This window comes from Larimichthys crocea, chromosome XVIII (genome assembly GCF_000972845.2).
Source record: "Larimichthys crocea isolate SSNF chromosome XVIII, L_crocea_2.0, whole genome shotgun sequence".
In the NCBI taxonomy this organism is placed as follows: Eukaryota; Metazoa; Chordata; class Actinopteri; family Sciaenidae; genus Larimichthys; species Larimichthys crocea.
The window spans coordinates 15229822-15252910 of record NC_040028.1 but is presented as its reverse complement, the minus strand read 5'-3'; the positions used below and the strand labels follow the sequence as shown (position 1 = coordinate 15252910).

The window sequence follows — 23089 nt, the reverse complement described above, 5'->3', positions numbered from 1 at the left end:
ATAATTAGAATATTTTTTATAATTGATTAAGCGTTTAAAGGTCCAGTGTGTCAGATTCTGTTTATATAAATGGAATATAATGTGAATAAACTGTGTTCACCTGAATCACCTGAAAATAAGAATTGTTGTTGGGGGTCCTCTTCCACAGAGTCCGCCATGTTTCTACAGTAGCCCACAGTGGACAAACTAAACACTGGCTCTACGTAAGGCATTTTTAGGGCTTTATAACACGTTTTGTGGCCTCTGTAGTTTCTTCTTCATCCAAGGAAGAGGGCGGTGAGGTGAGGGGGTTGCAATGTCGAACTACACTGCTAGTTAAATCCTAAACACTGGACCTTTAAGTCGTTTTTCAAGCAAACAATGACAAAAATGTCAAATATTTCAGGGATTTGCTGCTTTTCCTCGTCTTACATTACTGTAAGCAGATTATCTTCACTTTTGGGCTTCGGGACATTTCCACAATTTCCTCTTTTATAGACAATCAATTGATCGATAACCATCATAAACTAATTATTAGTCGCAGCCCTACATACATCTTCTCTCTCATTACAGGTGGCAGAGTTGGTGACGAGCGAGTTCTTCGAGCAGGGCGACAGAGAGAGATCAGAGCTGAAGCTCACGCCCTCCGTGAGTTTACCTCCAACCATCTCTCTGTTTTTTTTGCGCTTTTTCTTTGGCTTCACCTCTCTGACCTCACGGGTGATGCTGAGGATAAAGTTTTTCAAAACACACTGACCGCGTAGGGAAACATGAGAGCTCGTGTCTCGTAGTGTGAGGAAAATGAATGGTCAGCTTCACCGCTCCACTGCCTCTCGCTGCTGTGCCAAGAGCAAACTTTGGACCGTATAACCGTCATTGTTTGAAAAGAAGCAAACACTGACCTTTCTATTCCTTCAGCTGTAAACACACGAGACATCTTTGTATTTTGGAGCTCTATTAGCCTCCATGAGATCTTTCTTTTTCTCACATAGATGGAAGAAAATAGGCATAACAACACTAGCAAGTGTAAGACTTTGGTCCTCATGAAGATGTTGACTTCATTCATAACCCATTCAGTCTGTACTCAAAAGCTGCAGCACCACAATAGAGGAGGAGTGCTGTGTGTTTGATTGAGGAGCTTTTTGAAGGCTGAACTGTGTTGCAAGTTCTTAAAGGGGGGAAAAAACCAACAGCTTTCTGTGTGCAATTAATGGCTGTTGACTAATCGAGCCTGGCCACATTGCCTCCCCTCTGAAATAACTAATGCAGTAGCCTCAGGTCTGCCGCTTGTGTCAAACCTTTACCGCTCTGTGTGTGGGTGTTGGAAATTAAATATTAACTTCTAAGTCGTAGCCCAGTAACTATCTCTGAAGCACAGCCTCGGTGGACCCTCTTAAGTTCAGGCTGCAGGAGGAATGAAGTAGAATAGAGAATGGGTGTGAAATAAACTCAGTTGTCTTGAGAGCTGTGGGAGATTTAGCAGCACTTTAGGGACCGTGAGCCTGACTTGTAGCCTTTATGGTAAGCAGGATCACACGTCTAAATGCATTTTCAACTTGTGCGTTTTCAGGCCATCTTCGACCGAAACAGAAAGGATGAGTTGCCGGGGCTTCAGCTGGAGTGGATTGATGGAATTTGTTCGCCGCTGTATGAGGTAACGCTTCAAGCTTCACCGCTCTCTGGCCCTCATTGTCACACATCAGTCTTTTCCATCAGTTATAGTCGCTGTCCTTCCTCAGCTATTGTCCCCCCCACACACACACACACACCTCCTACTGACGCCAGCAATGAAACTGTCACCGACAACTAACACCTCCTACTGACGCCAGCAATGAAACTGTCACCGACAACTATTCAACTTTCTTGGCAGCCACGGATTTCTCACTGAAAAGGATTTTTACATTTTTTTTTATTATTTTTTATTATTGAAAGCTCTGAATCAACTTCAAGGTTGCATTCTGTTCTTTGGAGAATGAGTGTGCACTTTCTGACTGCGAGAAAAAACTCGAGCAGAGTGTGTGAACAGAGAGCTGTGATGTTAAATCCCCATCACTGACAGTGTACTTTGGGCTTTGCCAGCAACAGTAATGAAACAAAAGCGAAGGGGCCGACTCTTCGACTGCACGCTCCGATGGAGATGTAAGATGGCAAACGTTAGGGTCAGAGATGGAGCACGTGGTTATCTTTCAGGGAATTCATGGAAATCTATACTGTGTCCTCCTCTGTGCCTCTGAATGACGTCAAAGAGAGACTCACCTGCTCCTCCCACATCCGGCAGCAGAGGCTGTGTGGGAGAAAGACGCAGGCTGACTTACTGAGGAGATCAGGTCTGTTAAGAGATGTGAGGTGCGATGAAGGTAAATTCATGAAAGGAGTCGAGGATAAACTAGTTGATTCCTTCTTGATTTTCTCTTCTTTTGTACTGCACACGCAAGCAAGACCTCCTTTTGTCTTTAGCGTCATATTAAACACATTACTCTTAGTCATCACGAGTAGAAAACAAACAATAGATCATCTTCACATCTATTGAATTATCCCAGGATCAGTGTCAAAAGTTAGAGCAGACTAATCTTCGTCGGGCTCTGGTTTCACCATTGTTACTGTCTGTGTGTGGTGTAGATAAAGAAGCATCAAAGCCGGTGTGTGTGTGTGTGTTGTCTGCGTGGGGGGTTTTGTCTCCACACTGCCTCGTGTAAAAGCTGATGTTTGGAGAATGCAGATATGGAGCTCACTATCATGCTGCCTGCCAATTAAATTTGCAAGGGGGAGAACAGAGGAAGTTCAGAGGCGGCAGGGTTTTTGTCAGTGGGCGGAAGAGATCTCGTTCTTGATCTCGCTGATCTCCTTCTCCTGGTGGTGGCTCACTACTTTGTGGAATATTAATCCCCCATTATATAACCTTCCATCTTTATACCCCGCCATATGACAGTCTCTCTCTCTACTCCGTCTTCTTCTAAGTCTAACTCAGTGGAATAATGATGGTGCACGAACCGATGACAGTGTGTCCCGATGTGCATGTGTGCTGCAGAGAAAAAAGGGAAATTGTTCTCCTTTTAGATAATTCTCTTCTTTTGACCTGCACATGAGACAAATCCATAAAGATTAAGATGATCGATTTGGAAAGAAATTTGGTCTTTGTAGTTTTTTTGAAAACTGATTGTTCTGAAGGTATTTCCAGACTCCTCACTGACTCTTAAGGAAGAAAAAAAAATATCCTGTTTGCTGCACGATGAAGATTTGAAATCAGTTTCTCAAGTTGCAACAAATTAAATGAAATAATTTCTTAATGCAGGTAGCTGGACATGTCAGATATGTCAAACACAGGCAATATATAAATATGGTAGTCTGCATGAAACATCAAAATATACCAATAAAACTGAAAATTTCACATATATTTTTTTCTATTCTCATCTTTCTCCGGCTTCCTTTTTCTTCCTCTCCCTAGACTCTGGTCAAGTTGAATCCCAAACTTCAGCCGATGCTTGACATGATCAAAGCGAACAGGGCCAAATGGGAGGAACTGAACAAGAAGAGACAACGTGGCCAGAGTGTATCTGCGCCGGCGAGCCCCTGCAGTGGTGACAGCACAGAAACAAGTGGCTGCTCTGTGGCCAAAACGGGCAGCACACCGTGCTGCAGCGGCAATGCTGATGGCAAACCATCAAAACCAGTTAAATAGCTTCCGATTGCCATCTCCAGGGCTGACCTCTTAAGCTTATTTCCTCTTAAAATGCAGCCTGCAACAGAAGGCAGTGCAGTGCATGCAGAGGTTCTTGGGCTCTGCTCCCTCTTCGCTTTTGCTACTAGAGATGAGCTTTAGACTTGAGTGCGGCGCTATCATAGAAGTTTTTCTGCTCCCTTCAGTCTTCCTGCGCTGAAGGCTGACAGAGCTGTGTTTGGCAAGCTTGTCGGAGCAGCTACAAATCAGCTGATGACACCATGTCAGAAGGGGAAACTCAAACCATTGTGTCAACATGTCAACCAGTGAGCTAACACTAACTATTCTGGGCATTGCACAGATTTCTTTTTTTTTTTTTTTGGCACAAAAAAGGCATGGAGAATAACGGAGAGGAATGCTTGTCTCTGCTGTGGTTCGTTTTGCTCTTGGGTACCTCTCTCTCTCTCGTTGCTCACATTTTGTCCAGGGGCAACAGACATAATATTTTTTTGTAAATTTGTACATATGCTATTGGGTTATTTACAAGTGCTGTTTAAAAATCCTGTAAGCTCTGGATTGTAATGTGGCTGTAGAGTTTCCTAAAAGGATGAAGGGGTGCAGGAACAGCAGGACCTGTGACGGCGCTTGCATTGCAAATTGAGTGCTGTGCTCCCTCCCTTCCTGTGCCTTGTTTTAGGATCCTAATGAAAAATGCATGGCCCTCCTCACCGAGATTCTTAGATAGTATGGAAATCCATGTTGAACTATGACTATTATTTTTTCGCCATAATTTGTAAAACCGGTGACTGCAGGTATGTCTTGACCCCATGTTAGCCACAAAGCATCAACATTATATATACATACAAAAATCTATTTTGCCCAATTTTATAAACGCAGGGTCTCACTTGTCACACACACAAACACACACACAATGTGCCTTGATGAAGTAGTTCTATTATCACATTAATTTCTGCAGAAAAAAACGGACACACTGCTAGCCGAAACATAAAGTTTGTTCAATATAAACTCCTCACTGATCGACATTTAAAAGATGTACGCATACTTGCTTTTTGGCAGAAAGTTGGAGGACGCCACTCATATCTTTTTTTTAAATAAAGCTACAGCTGAACGCTTCTTATCTTAGCTTAACACAAAGAATATAAAGAGAGAAATCCACCATCGTGTCTCATAGGTAATAAAGCTCATTAACTAAAACATATTTTCTTTGTTTAATTTGAAGAAAAAAAACAAAGGGTAGTGTTTTTATGAGGGGTTATGTGTTAGACCACTAATTTCCTGCAGTCTTGGTTAGAGCCAAGAAATCATCTGACACATGTACACCTTGTAAAAAAAAATGTATATAACATGTTAATTTGTGAACTTTAAAGGTGCTGGGAGGTGGATTTTGTTACCTCTGGACAGAGCCAGGCTAGCTGTTCCCCTCTGTTCCCAGTATTTATGCTAAGCTAAGCTAAGCAGCTGCCGGATGCAGTTTTTATTTGAAGCCAGAAAAGCGAACACGTCTTTTGTTCTTAATCTGATTTTTGACCTTTTTCTCAAGGCTCACAAATGCTACTGAAAGAGCTGTTATAACCTCCAAAAGAAGACTGAGACACTGAAACTTGTAGTACTGAAGTGCCCATGTAGTCACAAGCTATTATTTTGATTACTATGATTATTATTATTAGTAGTATTATTATTATTTGGGTGGGGTATGCCTTATGAATTGTGTTGTAGCTTTGTTAATTGGAGTTGAAAACGTGACTGTGCACATTGTGTGGCATGGATCTGTGTGCTCTACTGTATCTTAGTTGAAGAGCTGAATTGAAGTCGACCAGTAAAATTTTTTTGAATTGCATGTTTTATGCAGTATTAAATTCAACCACTTGCTAAGGATGTAGCAAACATGTGAGCCAACAAATACCTCATATTTTGAACGTCATCAGTAAACACATTATCTCATCGGAAATGCATGATTTAAATTCTACTGCATCATGTTACGTGAATTATGAATATCGCTGTTCTATTTTTCTATTAGGTCTCCAAAACGTGGCCAACTTCTACTCGTCTTTTTTGCAATGTAACGTGCTTCTTGTATTTCTTCTTTCCTCTCTCCCAGTTTGGACTCTTTGGATTTATTTACGGCGGGCTAAACTGAAAGAAACCTTAAGGCATGAAAAGGCAAATGTGCAATGTTTCTGTTCAGAGTTTAAATAAAAACATGCTGCTATAGGTCTTCTGGATTATTATGACACAAAAGTACAAATTCAAGATATTCTACTTGAGTATTTCCATTTTCATGCTACTTTATGCGTCTATTCAACTACAATTTTAGATGGAAATATTGTATTATTGTAGTCCACTGCATTTATTTGAAAGCTTTAGTTACTTTAGAATCATTTTACATGCATAAAATATGAACATTTTATAAAACATGATGCATTTTTATAGATAAAACTACTCAACAGTTCATAAAATAATTAAAATGAGCTCCAACTCAACCAACTACAGTAAAATACTACTTACACTTAAATGCATTAGTATTAACAATCTAATAAAATAACAGTAAAGCTGCATTATGAGTACATTTTGCTTTACTTTGAACTAGTATTTTTATATTCCGGTATTTCTGAATTACCTTCTCCATCACTGATTGTGCCTTCAGTATCACTCCAGTGCAGTGCTGACCTCATGTGGACAAACGCATCTTTGCACATGAAATATATCTCAATGAAATACTGCAGACATACGCACAATTCATTGAGACACATTTGAAGCACCTGGAGGGGGAAAAAAAAGAAAATTGCACAATGCACATTAGAAAGGTAACATTAACAAGTAAAGCTGCAAACACGTGGATCTGTAACAAAATGTTACACATCTCTAATAAGTACAGTGAATAATCAGAGATAATAGAATACAAATATATATGATACACTGGAGATATTTCTATCTGATGTATTCATTCACACAATCCTCCTCCAGTGTGAAACTACAGCGTGAGGAGTGTGGTAGCTGCAGTGTATTTCAGCGACCAAGGCTGAGCTCTATTGCTGTTGATAGGTGGCGGTGACGTCGGCGAGCAGTGTGCGTGGGTGGCTGTGTGGGTGAAGATGACTCCCAAATGAGCCTGTGTGTAGGAAAAAAAAAAAAAAAATCCTTCCTGTCAGGAAGAAAAAGACAGGCTCAGTTAAACTCCTCTGTGTCTGGATTACCTTGAGCTCAGTGTGACGCAGGTAGAGGAAGAGCAAACAAACAAAACAAAACAAAAAAAAGCCCTGCTCTCAGGCTCCTGTTGACCCTCCTAACACTGTCTGACAACATAAATAAAGGCTACTATTGAAGAGCTGAATTGGAAATGATGTACGAGAGGAGGGGGGAGATGTCTGCTCTCTGAACGGTGTTGTGTTTCGCTTAAAAAGAGAAAGAGAGAAATCAAAACCTGGGGTTCAATTTTAGTGAAATTTATTGCACAAACAGCATTGACAAAATGTACTTGGATGTTACTACGTTGTTAAGAGAAGTGGAAAATAACAAAAAAAAGGTACATTAACATCCAAAAGCTCTCGCATGATTTTGACACATGTGGGGGGGGAGTAAAATGTCAGACGACAGGGTCCCTAAATGAGTCCTTTTTATTTGGAGGAAATATTCTGAATTAAAAAGGACATGGTGGTCCGGGGGAAAATGTGAAGCAGAGATCAGGAGAGGAGGAGGAGGGGGGAAAACAAAGAAGAAGAAGGCAGGATTCTTCAGCAAAGAGCTCTCTTAAATCTTTACTTTGCTTCAAAAGAAAAAAAAAAAATCGATGGTTAACAGTGACAAATGGTACAAGTCTGGTATCAAAATGCACGTTACAGTATCCGCTCTGAAAACCTTCACACAGTACACATACGCTAACAAAAGGCAAAAACTGTTTCAGGAAGGAAGTTCTGGGTGACACTGATTCAATAAGTTTTAGCACATGTAACAGTCACAAATATATCTACATATTACAGCTCATAGAAGGGTCATCTTTGCATAATGCTGATTAAAAAAATACAGTTTTAGCTGTGCATGACGGTTAGGCGGTCGAACATAATGTTTATGTGTTATGTTATGCATGATCTGATGCGTTGAGTCTTTGGTACAACGTGAGCACCGGGATCCAGAGGCCTTAAACGCGGTCACATTGAAGCGGGCATGATAGGAATAAAAAATAAAAAAAAGAGAGAGAGAGAGAAGACGTCGATGGCTTTTTTTTTTTCCACTTCACTTTCTCAGTAACAAAAAAAAACAAAAAAAACATGCAAGGTAAACAGCTTTCAGTACAAAAAACTAAACACATAAGGAATATCTCTCTTTGTAATCAGACTGCACTTTTAAAGGGAGGAAGGGGGGAGGTTGTTAAAATTTGGGTGAGGCAGAGGGAGGGGTTTAGTCGGCAGAGGCACACACACATACAGTCCAGAAAAAGTCTCTTATGGCAATAGGTCAGTACGACACAAAAAAGGCATGAGGGCTAAGAACAAAGATGAGACAGAAAACATCATAGCTGAGTTCGATTTGACTCAGAGTGTGTGTAGTAGGAGAAGAGGAAGGCAGACAGAAGCTTCAGAAAGGCACAGAGCTTTAGAAAGCGCATTCATCTAGAACTTACCACTAAAGAAGTGCCACACACACACACACACACACACAGGAAAAGAAACGTGAAAACATACACATCAGTTAACCATGTTGGCAAGGATTTTTGTTTTTAGGTAAACGGTTAAACATGAGCAAATGTGACAACAACAAAAAAAAAAAATCAATGTTTGGTTGCATCGTGGCAGAAGGAGCTCCAAACCGAGGCCACGACTCAACAGCAAGAAACTAGCTTCATGATGAGTGACAATGATTGTTACAGCATGTTAAGTGCAATATAATGTAAAAGAAAACAAAACAAAAACAAAAAAAAAGGTTTGGTGTGAATCAATAAATGGCACCGGATGACGATTTTCTTTTTTTCTTTTTTGGATGAAAAAGATCTCTCTCCATTTTAAATTGACATTTAGTATCTATTAATCCAAAATGCACAAGATGCTTTTAGAAAAAACGGTGAGATGGACAGGAACCCGGAGATTAGAGGAGGTTCCTGTTGCCGAAGATGTTTTTGGGGTCCACGTAGTCCTTGACAGACTTGAGCATCCCCATGCCGACATTGGAGACGGTGTCTCTCATCCACTCCTTCCGAAGTTTCCCCACTGAATGACAGAGGACAGAAAAAAATAAATAAATAAATAAACTCAAGGAAGAGGACCGAGGGGGAGAAATAGAGGAATCGGCACGGCTGATTGCTCAGCAGGCTGCTGGGAGCCAATCAATCTTGTGAGAGTGAGTGAATAAACAGAGGGTGATAAATGCTTTTATTCAGAGAGGAGAAATGTTTTGCATGGCATGATTTATGGAGCTCAGCAGACTATCAAACTCATTAGGCTCTGTGTGTTCCCAGAGGAGGGGCCGGCTGGCGGCTGTAGCGGGCCGTCCCCGGCTCCCTCACTCTTTGAGCCACCACTCCCCTCCGTTTCTCTCCCTCCAGAGTCACTGGAGCATTTTTTCTGTGTGTGTTTCTGTCTCATTGTGCACACGAGCTCGCTCCTGCAGCTGACCCACGAGGCTGTTGTGCTTGCTTGTCCCGAACGCTGCTCTGTGCCCTCTGACACTGGCCCGATCACCAACAGGGTGCCAAAGCCAACCGTGGAGCACCACACAATGGTCCTCTGTCAGCAGGACTTTGGCTTTCAGCCGCTCTTCACCCTCCGCTCCCTTCCCCCTCCTTCTCCTTCTCCTCCTTCCAAACCCCCCAACCTGAGGAGGGAGAGCGGCTGTGGCACGACGCCTAGTGTGGGTGCCCATTGCTTCACCAGCTGTCCAGTCCGACATACTCCACAGCGTCTGTACCCGACAGGTTCTTAGCGGAGAGTCTGGAGCCAGCGAGAGGTCTGGTGACTGTGGAGGACTGGGAAAACCTCACCGGGGAGCCTAACTCTTGTTAGAGAACTTCAAATAAAACTGAAACTTTGATTTTCTCCGAGCCAGTAAAGTCGCTTGTGTTTAGTTTCTGTGTAAACACAGCCACTTTAACAAAACTTTCACGTCATTTAAATGCGGATGAAGATTTAAATCTTATTTTTAAAGATTCTTGTGGAGATTTTGTTTTGTTTGACAGAGACAGAGAGAATTTTTTAGACTAAAAAGACCGAACCTCTCCCAAAATAATGCATTTATAATGAAAATATTTGCATTATTAGTTACAGCTTTAGTCAAACAAGTGCTGTATAAACAACCCTGCAGCTTCTGGAGGTTAATTATGAAAAGGATGTTTACGCTGGCTTCACTAACGACGAAACAAAAATGAATGAAAAAAATGCAGCTGACTGAAGAAGGGAACTTTAACACCGTGGGATCAGAGCTGAGTAAACGTTTTTGGACTTTTTGGAGGTCATGTCAACTTAAAAAAAAAAAAGAGAGACTTCAAAACTCAAAAAGATAAATTTGAGAACAGAACAGGTGCTGCTCGCTGAGCAAACACTTGGAAGCAGCGGCGTAATCGCACAAGATTAGATAGAGAGGCCTGAAAATAGGAAGGTGTGTGATGGGAGTGTTCACACGCCCTTCCCTTCCCTCTCCACACCTCTCTTTGCATCACTAGCAGGGGGAGCCAACGGTGTTAATAGGGTACGTTGAGGGAGGGGGCATTAAGTGCGTCGTGTTATCAGAGACCAGCCAGGAAACCCAGATGGGGATCAGCCATGGGGCTAGTGAGGCCCATCCCCTGACAAAACAGGGCAGACAGTAGGGTCACCGGGGACCCTGATACCACACGCACTTCCAGATGGTGACAGAGGGACCAATCAGCTGCTACCCAATAACTAAAAAAAAAAAGTAGCCTGCTCGCTACAACCTCCTCCTCCTCTTTGGTCCTTCCTCCTTGTTCCACCTCCATCCCTCCCCTCCTCTCAGGAAAAAGGAGAGAAAACAGAAGGTGCTGGGACTGCATCATTGCCTCCATCACTGTGATAATTTACACATCTATCTTGTCATATTCTCTCTTTTTTGCTTGCTATTGCAATCAATCTCACCAGGCTTGGTCTGTGCAGCTGAGACATGCAAAGAAGTGCAGGTAGTTATTTCAGAAATGACAGATTTTTCTTTTTTCCTTTTTTTGTGTGTGTTTTGTGTCATATTTCTCTTGTGTGGAAACGCCCGGGGAAGTGCAGGGCGAAAAGGCAAGGTGGGAAAAAAAAAGGTCACTTTTGCATCTCCTATGTGCAGTGACTGACTCGTGTGGGTGGCAGAGTTAGTGACTGGAAGCTTTGCAGAGCCACAAGGTGAGGTGAAGATGCTGGGGCACCCCGGGTGTGGGCCCCCCTCTCCCCTCCCTTATACAGAGGAGACTGTCAAGGCCCAGGCTGAGCCTCAACCCCTCGACACTCTGCTCTCACTCTCCCTGAGCTTTCTCTGACAAATGAGGGTCAGGACATGAAAGACGGGGTAAGGTAGCGGCCCCTGCGTTCCTGTGATATGGCCGAGCCGGAGTATTGGCGCAGGGCTGATAGATGGATGAATCTTCCCGGTGATGGATGTTCAACAACTCTTCACCGCTGCGACACTGGTGACCTAGTTAAAGAGGACACTTCTGCCAGTGCTCTGGCTTTAAGAGCCGACGAATAATCAAACGTATAACCCGAGCTTTCGCCTCTAAGTAAGCGATAAATCTGGACACCATCTCAAGTTGCTGTCTGGTATTTTTGTGACCGACAGCAGTCAACACATGGTCGTGTTCAGCTGAGTATTATGTCCTGCGGCGCTCAACACGCCCAGATTCCCTTACCTACGCCCACGCAGCACAACACTGACCTGCTGTAAATACAGGGCCACAAAAATGTATATTTCCTCCGGTGCCCTCCCACCTCACCATCCTTGACTACATCTGTTTTGTTTGATACACAAAACCCAGTGAAACTAGCTCCATTTGTCAAGCGCTGATTGTGGGCAGACAAACCGGCCTGTCTGCGCCCAGATAGCGAGCCCCACTGTTATTAATCACAATTACAGAGTGGGCCTCGCACACGGGAGCTGCATCAATATCCCCTCCTCTCTGTCCCCCCTCTTGTCACCTCCCTGTGCTGCTCGGGGTGGCTGGGCCACCGTTTGGAGGTCAGTATACAGCCGGCGATAACGGCAGCATCATTTACCCCGACCCACCGCCTCCTTTTTATTAGCAATCTTTTAATTTTGAACCCCGTCCCCGCCTTCAGGAAAAATTGTGATTTAATATCGCAGCTGATTCACTGCATACTGTTTTTGACAGCTGTGATGAATAGCCTGAAGTGATGTATGAAAACAGCGAGGCGGATGGCAATATAGATAAGGCAGCCATTTCGGTTAGCCCTGATGGGGCCCCGGCGTGGTTTGCTACGCCGCCCCTCTTCCCCTGCTCACGTTTCATTTGGTCACTGCTGAAATGAACAAACAGCCGAGTCAGAGCAATTCGTCTGAGCTGAGCGTGAGCATATTTTGGACACGTTGAAGGAAGCAGTGAAAGATCTCCGGCCAAATGCACATTCACGGCCCGTCTGCTCGCCAGCGCGGAAGAGCACGCCGGGAACGCTTGCCGTGCTGTCTTTGCCACTCAGTGCGACGCTCTTTTCATAAATTATAATCTAGAAGAAGGTGCGGACACCCTGCCGTCCAATTCAATGTTCTACTCTCTGAATTTTTCAGGTTCCAGTACCTCCGTGATGATGTGACAAGCTCCCTCCATTGGCAAGGATCTCTTCTCTAGCCGCATGCTGGGAAATAACAAGAATAAGAAATATTAGATCTGAACATATCATCACAACAGATGCAACTCACTGGAATAAGCCGTAATGTTGATACAGTTTGAACAGGCCATACCTCCACTTGTTCATACACATGTACTGGATCACTGAGTCCTCTGTAGTTGAAGGCAAAGTAAAAGTAGACACAGGCGCCGGCGTCATACGTCTGAGTCACTCTGGAAGAAAAACAGGTGGGATTTATGTTTAAATAACAGAAAAGACACTTCAGAGTTCCCCCGTCAGCTTTGAAAATCTCATTTACATGAATCCAAAGAGCACTGTTTTGTCATTCTCAGCCAATATATGTATTTTTTTTACTTCATAATTGGAAGACAAAGTAAAGCGGGAGGTCTGGCTTTCCCCATTGAACCCCTGACCTCAATTCTATTCACGGCGTTTCCTGAAAGCAGACGCAGCGTGGAAGCACTGTCATCTTTAATAACATAACATTATCAGACATTAAATGGCCATCAAACGCTTTTACTGAACCATCTGAGCCACATTTGTACTGCAGGCAACAGGATGACTCAACTGACACTTTGATCCAGCTACAGAAAATGTATCAGTTTGTTATTTTAAAACAGAGCAAAAATATCCTCACTGTTCGATCCGGATTTTATTCTCTCACAGTGAGAAAACATTATTTGTTAAAAAATAAAATCTTTCTCCAGTTTGCATGTTCTCTCTCTCGCCTCGTTCCCCGTGGACGAGCAGGGTGCACAGCCCTTGTTCATTTGACATGGCCCATCACCTGGCACGCTGACTGTTCTAGAGGTTAAATGGACAAATCAATCATGTGACAGACTGCAGCCGAGAAATGAATGGCTGCAGCATAATCAGGCTGAGGCCTAATCTGTCCCGGCAATCGGGGAGCAGAAGCCTGGTGCTCCTCAACCGGCTCGCCGTCTGTTTGTTGGACTGTCCGTCTGTCTGTCCGTTTGGCTCTTACCAACTCACCGGGGGTCGGGATTGATTGAAATGTTAAGTACGGAAAAGTCAAGTCCCAAAAAAAGTTGGTTTGTGTGGGGTTTTTTTTGGATCACATAGTTCCTGATTTACATCACAAGTTCGATGATTTTAGAGTTGTTGTTGGCTGCTTCCGACAACATTTAAAGGTTAAGTCTCCGTCCTTCTTTTTCCTTCTAACCAATAACTCTGATATATATTATTCCTCCGTGTGCCTCAGAGCTCCAATATCGTCAACAAATAAGTAAAAACACATAAATGATCCAATTTTTTTTTTTTGCACTGGGCGACACTATCCTTCATTAAAATGTTCACTGTGGTTTATTTTAACAATGTGGCTGTAAAATACTCACGAGAGCACCAAATGTGTGGTGTTCACCACTGAAAACAGTAACAAATAAACTATTTAATCACGTTTGAGCAACATTTACTAAAAACTACAGTGTGCCGCTGGTTTAGGAAGTTATTTAACCTCTTTTAAAAATTAAAGCACGTATCTGTGATATGATTTTAAACCTTAATGTTAACAAATGGCTGAGACTGTTAGGAAAGTTGGAAAGTATCAAAAGACGAACTAACAGTGTTGATTTCGGTCTTTTTGTGGGATTTGTTGATGATAATATAGAATAACATCAGACTTTGAGAACTTTGGCTTATTTTGTTGAACGAATGAAGTGTTTTGTGGAAAACAAACATGTATCTTTAAAGAAGCGTTGTTTTGGTGTCAGTGCAGAAACTGAAGCATTGTATCTGCACTTGCCTCTAAAGATTTAATGATAGCCCACCCTAATCCAGGGATTGTGGGAGAGTTCTCAACCTCAGTTTGGATTAAAACTGTTATGTGCAAACGTTACCTGCATGTGGATAACGGTGAAAACTGCACTCCTTTGTCTTTACACTCCGCAACGATGCGTGCCTTTACATTCCGGCAAATGTCCAACACCCTGAAAAAAAAAGAAAAAGAAAAGAAATGATGGAAAATGTTTTAAATTTACGTCATAGAACAGAATTGTAAAATGACTTTGAGGTTTTACAGCAGCGGTCTAAAACATTTAATGTCAAATGATTAATTAGCAGAGAGCAAATTATTAAAATTCAGAAATAAGAAATAAGGCCAGAAAAGAGGAGGAGGAGGAGGAGGAGGAGGAGGAGGAGAGACTGACTAAGATGACGACCATTGTGGGAGAGGTTCCCACTGGTGTGGAAATGGCCGCCAGTCCTAAGCATGTGCAGCCGTGTGTGGAGTGTGGAGGATGGGGAGGAGGATGGGTAATGAGCCAGGCACATATGCTTGCCTCAGTGCCTGATCTCTTGGTCTCTCCCGTCAGGCATGTTACACAACACGGAGCTGTGTGTGTGCTCCTGGTTGTTGTTGTTGTTGTTGTTTTGTGTGTTTTTGTGTGTGTGAGAAAACGATGATGAAACCATGTAGAAAATGCAGAACGCATCGCATGTGGATGTGAGATGAATATATGGCGCACATTGCGTTTCTTCACACAGAACACACACATAGTCTCTCCTGTAGTGTGTGTGTCTGTGTGTGTGTGTGTGTGTGTGTGTGTGTGTGTGTCAGTAATGGTAGGTTTGTAGGCTGAGGACGCAAAGCTTCCGCCAACGCAGAGCCGGTTAATGGGCGGTTGGTGGGGGGGGGGGCAAGCATGAAGGTGAATGTCAAAGACAGAGACAAAGAGAAATAAAAGAAAGGAGGGTTAACAGGAGCAAGAGGGAGACAGAGGACTCTCTCAGGGCTGACTGTGTGGGAGGTGAGAAGAGAAAAATGTTTACAGCTATTTAAATCAAACAGAGCAAAGCCTACAGCTCATATGAGTGCATTTACCTGTCCCAAGGCACAGAGGTTTCAAAGGATTCCCCGATCACATAGTAGTCCATCCCCAAGTCCTGCTCGGAAAACAATATAAGGTCACTAAACACACAAGAAACCAGAATACTGGAGGAAATCAGGCTCTAGAGGTAATCAGACAACAGGTTTACAAGCACAGTAGCAGCCTGGTTATGGTAAAATCCACATGGTATCAGATTTCTCCATTACACCCAACTATGGCTACTAGTTTTAAATGCATAAATTATATAAAATGGTGCTTCTTATTAGTTGCCACATTTTGACTGACAACACAATGGGTGGACAGGCTCTGTAGTGAGAGCACAGGTTTCACGAATAAAGAATCTAAATCTTTACAAATAGTCTGAACTCATGGCTATAAACTATGTGTAAAATTAGCAAATTAAAAAAAATAAATTAACAAGAAAATTCTGTTTGCAGCTAACTGCAAAGTTCTGCTGCTTGGATGGTTACATTATATGAAAGAGGACAAGTCTGTCTAACTTTAAAGTCAGATGAGGTTGAAGAGTTTTTTTAAGAGCTTGAGCTTTAAGTGTGTGCGCCTGTTCAGCTGTGCAAACTGACTCATTTTTCCAGAGGCTACTTTGTGTCAGATTCAGTGTACGTTGCACTTTAAATTACATTATTTTGGATATGTGTAATTATTCTGCTTTCCTCTGTTGTAACAGCTGTATTTTCCATGTCTTGTGTTATACACGTGTACACGCAAAACCGAATTAGAAACCTGATTACTCACTCTCATACATGTCAGAGAAACTGGAGTAATCCAGCTGTGGGAAATACATTTGTCATATTACTTCAGAAACTCTTGACTAACCAGGTTATTTAAGTCATGGCTTATTTATGTTTCTGTGATGACTAAAAAAAGCCTCTGACAGGACTGACCTAAGACAACTCTCCATTGTCAGTTTGACTGCAACCACTGTGCTCTCCTCACGGTGTAGATACCTCAGTGTTAGACCCCCTGACAACAACTGTGACCAGATCAAATCAAAAGACCTCCTGAGGTCACATTCTGCAGCCTTTCTGTGCTCTTCACTATCCTATCTGCTGTCAGACTGCGTCCTCCCCGCACGCCCCACCTGCCCATCAGCTCAGGCAGGGAAAAAAAAGCCAGAGGAGTGACCCACCCGGAGGTAAGCGATGACGAAGGTCAACATGTAGCCCCTCTGCCCATTGTCCTCTCCAGCTGCCAGGCCCCTGGAAGCAGATAACAGGGTTAATATTTAACAGCTCTTTTCTTTTAGCTTTGTTGCTCAGACCGCCTCCCCTCACAACGGCTGCCTGGGAGCCTGTCAATCCAACAATGTACAGATCAATGGAGCTATGCTCTGTGCATCACCACAGGTCAGCCACACATCCATCACCTGCAGTGGGTAATCAAATTTTCATCTACCACCCAAACTAATCAGGCCAAACTCATTACAAAATCACTATATTGATTTTCACCCTTCTTCCTGTTTCCCAACAGCACAGGAAAATATTCCACACAGAATCGCGCCAATCCATCACGGGCACTTGATCTGATGGGTGATCACGATTTATTTGAAATAATGCAAAAAAAAAGCAGAGGATGCTGCATTTAACTGACACGTTTCTTATGATTTAATTGCTTTGCTATTACTGGGGCGAAGCTCCAGCTACCTGCAAATCTGGGCACTGGGCCAAACAGTAACACTAATAGTAATATATGATCAATGAGGATTATCAAGGAAGAAATCAGGATCTAAACATGTGTTGTAATGAGCCGTTGGTTTCTGATGGTACAACTTTCATGCTTGAAATATATCGTGAGTTTTTTTTGGTTTTAGGTTTCCTGTATGAAAGGCAACAACATAATTTATATTTGTTATGCGTAAGGTACACTGTTTTGCTTGTTAGTTTGGTTCGAAGCAGACCGGTTTGAGCTAGCAGTCGACGATCTATCACTTGGATTTGTCCTGTTGTGATAAAACTAGATTGTAAAATGTTCTGGTGATAGGAAATGCAGGGAAGACAGAGGAAATTGCAAGATAGTGGTTCGTTTGATGGAGAAAAAAAAGTCCCTTTAAGTAACTTTAAAAACAAAACAACCAGAAGCAACCAAAATCAGAGTTTTGTTAGTCTAAAAACTTTTTTTTTTTTCAAAATAAAATCATAAATAATACTCCCTAAGTCATAAAATATATGATATATTGTACAAATAGTTGACATTCACATGCATAAAACCACTATGTGTGGTATAATGTGTTGAAATATCTGACTTCGCAGCTGTGTCACAATCTCCAATCATTCATTCATTCTTAGTTAATTCATGTGAGGATAAATCCATCTGTGAAACAATTGTTGGGGGTTTAAATCGGGCACAGGAATAGAGAGAGCACCGCTCTCAGGCTGACAGGTAACTGATTTCCACCAAAAGTCTTCATTGATCCGTTTCACGATCAATCGCGACAGTGAAACATTTCCATGTTGTGTCCTCTCGCCCTGCGCTGTCCTGAGGGGAACTGCGCCCTACTATCGCCACCCACACCACACCTACTTTAACATAAAAGCTGGCCTGACAGGAGAACATCCACAGGTGATCCATCAATCCACAACGAGACAAACTACTGAGTAGAAGGCCGAGTCTGAAGAGCTGCTACTATATATAACGGCTGGTTAAATAAAGTGTCATTGGGGCCAGGTGTTTTGTCAGTTCGGCGCTCTGACTTACCCAAATTTTGCAGCGATGTCGTAAACCTGCTTCTCATGCTGCAGGACCTTCTCACGGTCTCCCTCAAACAGTAGCGTGGCCACACACAAGTGGTTGGGGTCGAACCCTTTGAACTGGTGATTAAAGAGGTGCATTTATTTTTCATGAGAAACGCTCGGGGCAAGCAACCCGGCTCCGGACTTCAAATTATTACAATTTTTTACCTTGGTAATGTAAAATTTCTTCAGCCCGTCCAAAAAGGATGTGAAAATTGAAGATACTTGAGGCTTCAGGGCATGTCCTGTGAAAATTTCAGATAAGAAGTCAGCTCCATCCTTGCACAAAGAAGTGAAGCCTGAAAAACGGCTAATTCTTTTTTTTCACATATTTGTCACACCCTGCTCCTGCTTGCATCCTCCAAGCTTTCTGAGAGGGCAAGCGAGTCAGATTTATTTGGGGTTTCAAACAAAAGGAGGAAATATAAATGGTAACATTTGAATAACTTTACAACTGGCCAGTGGCTGCGAGCGACAGCGACTATAAATCAGAGGGTTTCCGAAGGGAAGTGGGGTTGACACAGCGATATCCGTCTTCCTCACCCACACTTTTTGATTTATTCCTGATCGGACGCACAAAAGCGCCTGTGGACAAGCGAAAATGAGGGGCTGGGGCCAATGGGATGGTTATCAATCACATCGGGGAAGTCACGGGTGATGTCGCCGAGACTTAACAGTTCATTTATTTCCCTCCATGCTCAAGTCTCTTCATCACTTAGTGTCCTAATTGTTTCCATTCCAAAATTTGATTGCAGGTCTTTAGGTCTCTTGCAGCCATCATACTCGTTAATTAAATACTCAACATCCAGAGAGAGAAAATTACACCTGCAGAATTTTACTTTTAACTCTCCCCTCTGTGGTTTGGTGGTTGTTTTTTTTGTTGTTTTTTTGGCATATCAACATGCTGCTACCGACTACAACATTCTCATTTTTCATCTTGTGCATCAAGATGGGTAGTGCTAAATTGTACTTGTAGTCCCAATCTGAAAAAAGACCTGTGAATACATCAACTCTCCTTACTCAACAGCCAACATGATTAAAAGTGAGGACAAGCCACTAATAAGCCCAAGAAGGTATCATAGAGCCATGAGTTTTAGTTATTAGCGAAAAACCTGGTCGCTTCATCTTCCCTACTTAATGCTAAGAAGTGCCTACGCTGTGAAAAGTGGAAATATAGGAGAGATAATGAGATCCCTGGAGACTGGGGAACTTTACAGAGATCTCTGGCAATGCCAGATGCATTCCACTAGACCTTAAGAAACAACATCATAAAATTTCAATGTAACAACTACTTAATTTTGGCCAGGGTCATTTTTCATCTAGCTTCAATTCTTTGTCTGTGTGTGTCTGTGTGTATGTGTGTGCAGCCATTCTGCTGCAGAAATGATAATCAATTTAACAATTCTGTGCTGTAGAAGGTAAAATCATTGCACGCTCCATTGCCATTCATTGTTCTCCTCTCAGAGGTTTAACAGTGCATCAATGAAACACCAACACACACACAGAAAAATACAGTACAAATTTCAACCTGAAACAAATGATTATTATCATGCTGTTGGTTAAAAAGCTTAAATTGGGGTCTAAAAGGAAAAAAAAAACACTTCCTGAAAATGTAAACCAGGTCGAATCAAGTCCTACACGCACAGTTAAGTGTTACCACAAAGCACTCGGAGGGCTTAAATGAGAGGAACGTTTGTGTACAAGAGATAATGAGTGCAGTCATGTGCCATGCTTTAAAGTCTAGACTGGCCTAGTGTATGTTGTGAATGATCAAACAAAGCTTACCAAATTTAAATTGTTCATTATCCATGAGCCGTATAGACGCCGGGGCACACCTCTAAAAAATAAATAAGAATAAAGAAAATTAGTTTGTTCGAATAAAACAAAATAATTGTTTGATGTCTGTAAATGTCATGTACGGTCTACAGACTTCAAGTCATTTCCTGTAGTCTGTTTAAACCTTACACTGTCTCATCAGTACGTTACAGTGGACAGCTGAGCTTAGGCTAGTAAGGTTTTAACAGAGAGTACAATTTAGTCTAAAAATATGTTTTTCTGCTTTTTTTTGTTGGCAGGTCGGTTTTAAACAACTGGAAACCTAAAAGTGCTTATTGAAGTTCAGGCAAACCTCCAACACACAAAAAAGTTTCTTCGTCTCATGTTGAGGAAGGGAGAGAGAGCAGTGACAAAGTGCAGAGAGATTAGCAGGTTACCTGTTTGGCAACCTCTCGCAGACAAGCAACTCCCTGCTCAAAATTAGGGAATACCACGGAGCCGTATTTCTGATACTCTGGCATGGGACGGATCTTCATCGTTACTTCGGTGACCACACCCAGGGTTCCTGTGGAAAATCACAGTGACAGATATTTTCAGTCGAACAAAAAGAAGCAAATCAGTTCCCACAATTTATATGACCTCACCCACTCTTAGAGCGGAACTTAAGACCGTTTTACAGGGCTCTGGTACGTGTCCCGGGGGTTCTTCGGGTGACCTTTGTCTCACATTTCACCTGGTATATCTGGTTTTCTACCACACAGTGGGGGACAACTGAGATTTATCAACCTAAGAGCACGGGGAAATAAAGCAGGGGTCTATCAAAGGCAGTGAGGCCAACAGTGGCAACACATATACAGGTACGCCGAAACCTCTGGCTGACCTAATGACCCTGAAAACTGTCGACCATTAGCTGCTGCTGCCAGAGGAGTCATGTTGCATGTGTCTACTCCCTTACAGAGAAAATATGGGAATAACAACTGCTTTCATCCAAATGTGACAGTAATCTGTAGCCTGGTAATGCTCTTTCCCATTGTTTAAGTATGCAACATAAATATAATTTACTATAAACCAAAAAATAAATAAAAAAATCCTCCACACATATGTTTCATATGTTTCAATCTGACTTTTCAAGTAAAAGTTAGAGATTAAAGATAAAAAAAGACATAAAAACCCAACAGTGCTGTAATAAATGCCATCTTTGTGGAGCTTGTGATATTTCATTTTTGTCACAGAGCAATTAAAGCTGTCATTCATGATGTTTTTTAAATGGATTGCATTGTTTGAAGACAAAACATGCAGTCAAACACCACCACCACCACAGGGCACAGCCTCAAAAATGCTAATGTTTTGATGTTTTTGATTTTTACTGATTCCTCTGAGAGAACAAATGCGAATTTGACCAAAATCTGGACCAAAAACTAATGTTTCTTTGGTTAGTTTGTTGTTAGTTGTAATGTTAATGTACGCTGGCTTTGACTTTCTGCAATTTTTCATTTGGGGAAAGGTTTAACAGAAACACAAAGTGCATGGCAATAACAGAAAAACAAACAAAAAAGAACCTCAGTTCATGCCACATAAATATTTTGCTATGTATTTTACTGTTTTTACTTCTTCTCTTGTGGAGAACGTATAGTGTGTATATATACACACACACACACTTCATCTATATTATTTAGATTCATGAATTAATTAATTGTGAACATCATATTTATGTATCAACAGATTTTTAGTGGAAGTAGCAAACAGTTGCCTAGTTACACATCCAGCAGCATTTATCCAATATGAATGCTGCTAAATGCTCCAATATTTATTCTCTTTTATCTCTGTTTTTGGTCTCTTGGGAAATATTTGACTCTTTAGCTGCTAAATGCTCCACTATGTTCACCAACTAGTCACTGACTGTGCCTGCCTGGCGTTTAGTGCTGAGCGGGTACTGTTCAGTGGGTTTTAAGAGCCTTTCTTCTGAAAACTGCTCCAGCTAAAGACACAGCAAAAATTCATTTTAAAGGCCGGTTTAATTGGCTGTTGAACTGAATCAACAATTAATCAAACAAATAATCAACAATGAAAATAATTAAATCACAGAGCTAATTTCATGTCGGTGAATTTTAGCAAAGTGAACCCATTAGCCTCCGCCCCCCTTGCATGTTCTGCGTTACAGCATCCATTTAGAGACGTGTCTCTCCTGAATATAGCCCGGTCCATTAGGAGCCTGTTATGACTGTTAATGAGCCCTCTAACGTGACACTAATGCCACGCGCTGCTCCCTAGTGGCCCAGTGGAAAACATGTGACTCCATTAGGCCTCAGCCAAGAAAGAAAGGGCCCCTCCTTCCTGACAGTACGTGGGAGGAGCCGCTGAGCGAGCAAGCGAGGAGGAGTCAAAGGGAGAGAGAGAGAGAGAGAGAGAGAGAGAGAGAGAGAGAGGAGGAGGAAGAGGGAGGAGCTAAAGCAGAAGGGAGTAAAGGTAGGTAATAAGAACAGCAAGGTCAGAAAAACACTCTCTTGGGGATGAATGCAATGCAATGAAATGCTGGAGTGGGGCTTAAACCATCTTTACTGCGACTGTCGCTATTAAACCGACCTCATCTTGCAGGAGAGGGGGCTGTCCTTGATGAAGTCTCTCTGCTTTCAGCATCAAAGACAGAGAAAAAAATTATCTGTGCGGACAATGTTGACCACTGCGAAGCCATCAGAGACTCTGTGTATTAAATAAGCACTGGGTGGCTTCACTTTACATTACATCCTCCACGGTGGAGAGGACTTTTAAAGAGAAAGGGATTATCATTGATTATTCCAATCATTCTTCACGCTGCTTAAAGCAAGAGAGAGAGAGAGAGAAGAAAATACTTTGCATTCAGGCTACTTCAAGGTCAGAGAGATAGAGAGACCCAGTTGTTGTGCGGTGAATGAGAAGCTCCAGGTTTCACAGTCATTTCTGATAAAATGGATGCGTTCCACTTAACATGCAGAGCATCGTTGAGAGATTTTAGTGTGGTGCTTTGTTGCTGTTGTTGTTGCTGTTGTTGTTGTTGTGGCCTGCTGTCAGACTGCAGGATATGGTCTTTGGGGTGAGGAGGGAGATAATTTTAATGAGACTGTGCGGTGGTGTGACCTCTTAGGCTCAACGTTAGGCCTCCCAGAAGTACATGTAGTCCCAGAGACGTGTGGTCCTGTCCCATCTCTGTTACAGCACCAAACCCCAGCAGCAAGCTCACCTACACTACACTACACTACACTACACTACACTACACTTATGTGCTTGCGTTACACAACC

At 42.3% G+C, this 23089-nt stretch overlaps 2 protein-coding genes across 4 annotated transcripts in view; one reads left to right on the top strand and one right to left on the bottom strand.

Moving 5' to 3' along the window:
* The window catches only part of pde11a (phosphodiesterase 11a), a 36016-nt gene extending 30135 nt beyond the window's left edge, over nt 1-5881 (top strand). For both annotated transcript variants that reach the window (XM_027291008.1, XM_027291009.1), the window contains exons 18-20: nt 553-627; nt 1550-1633; nt 3425-5881. In XM_027291008.1, coding sequence (XP_027146809.1) covers nt 553-627; nt 1550-1633; nt 3425-3658 — 393 coding nt within the window. In that variant the 3' untranslated portion in view covers nt 3659-5881. The remainder of the gene's footprint in view (nt 1-552; nt 628-1549; nt 1634-3424) is intronic.
* Nucleotides 1729-23089, bottom strand: part of agps (alkylglycerone phosphate synthase) — a 32856-nt gene continuing 11495 nt past the window's right edge. The window contains exons 11-21 of one of the 2 annotated variants that reach the window (XR_003464159.1): nt 20251-20378; nt 19823-19874; nt 18206-18282; nt 18003-18115; nt 16438-16507; nt 15284-15345; nt 14301-14390; nt 12557-12656; nt 12393-12450; nt 8294-8859; nt 1729-1748 (exon numbers count right to left, since the gene is read on the bottom strand). Coding sequence is in view for 1 of the 2 variants with exons in the window: in XM_019274211.2 (XP_019129756.2) it covers nt 8738-8859; nt 12393-12450; nt 12557-12656; nt 14301-14390; nt 15284-15345; nt 16438-16507; nt 18003-18115; nt 18206-18282; nt 19823-19874; nt 20251-20378 (872 nt within the window). In the remaining variant the exon portion in view is untranslated. Of the gene's footprint in view, nt 1749-7085; nt 8860-12392; nt 12451-12556; nt 12657-14300; nt 14391-15283; nt 15346-16437; nt 16508-18002; nt 18116-18205; nt 18283-19822; nt 19875-20250; nt 20379-23089 lie in introns of those variants that run through there. The other variant, XM_019274211.2, reaches the window with a different exon arrangement.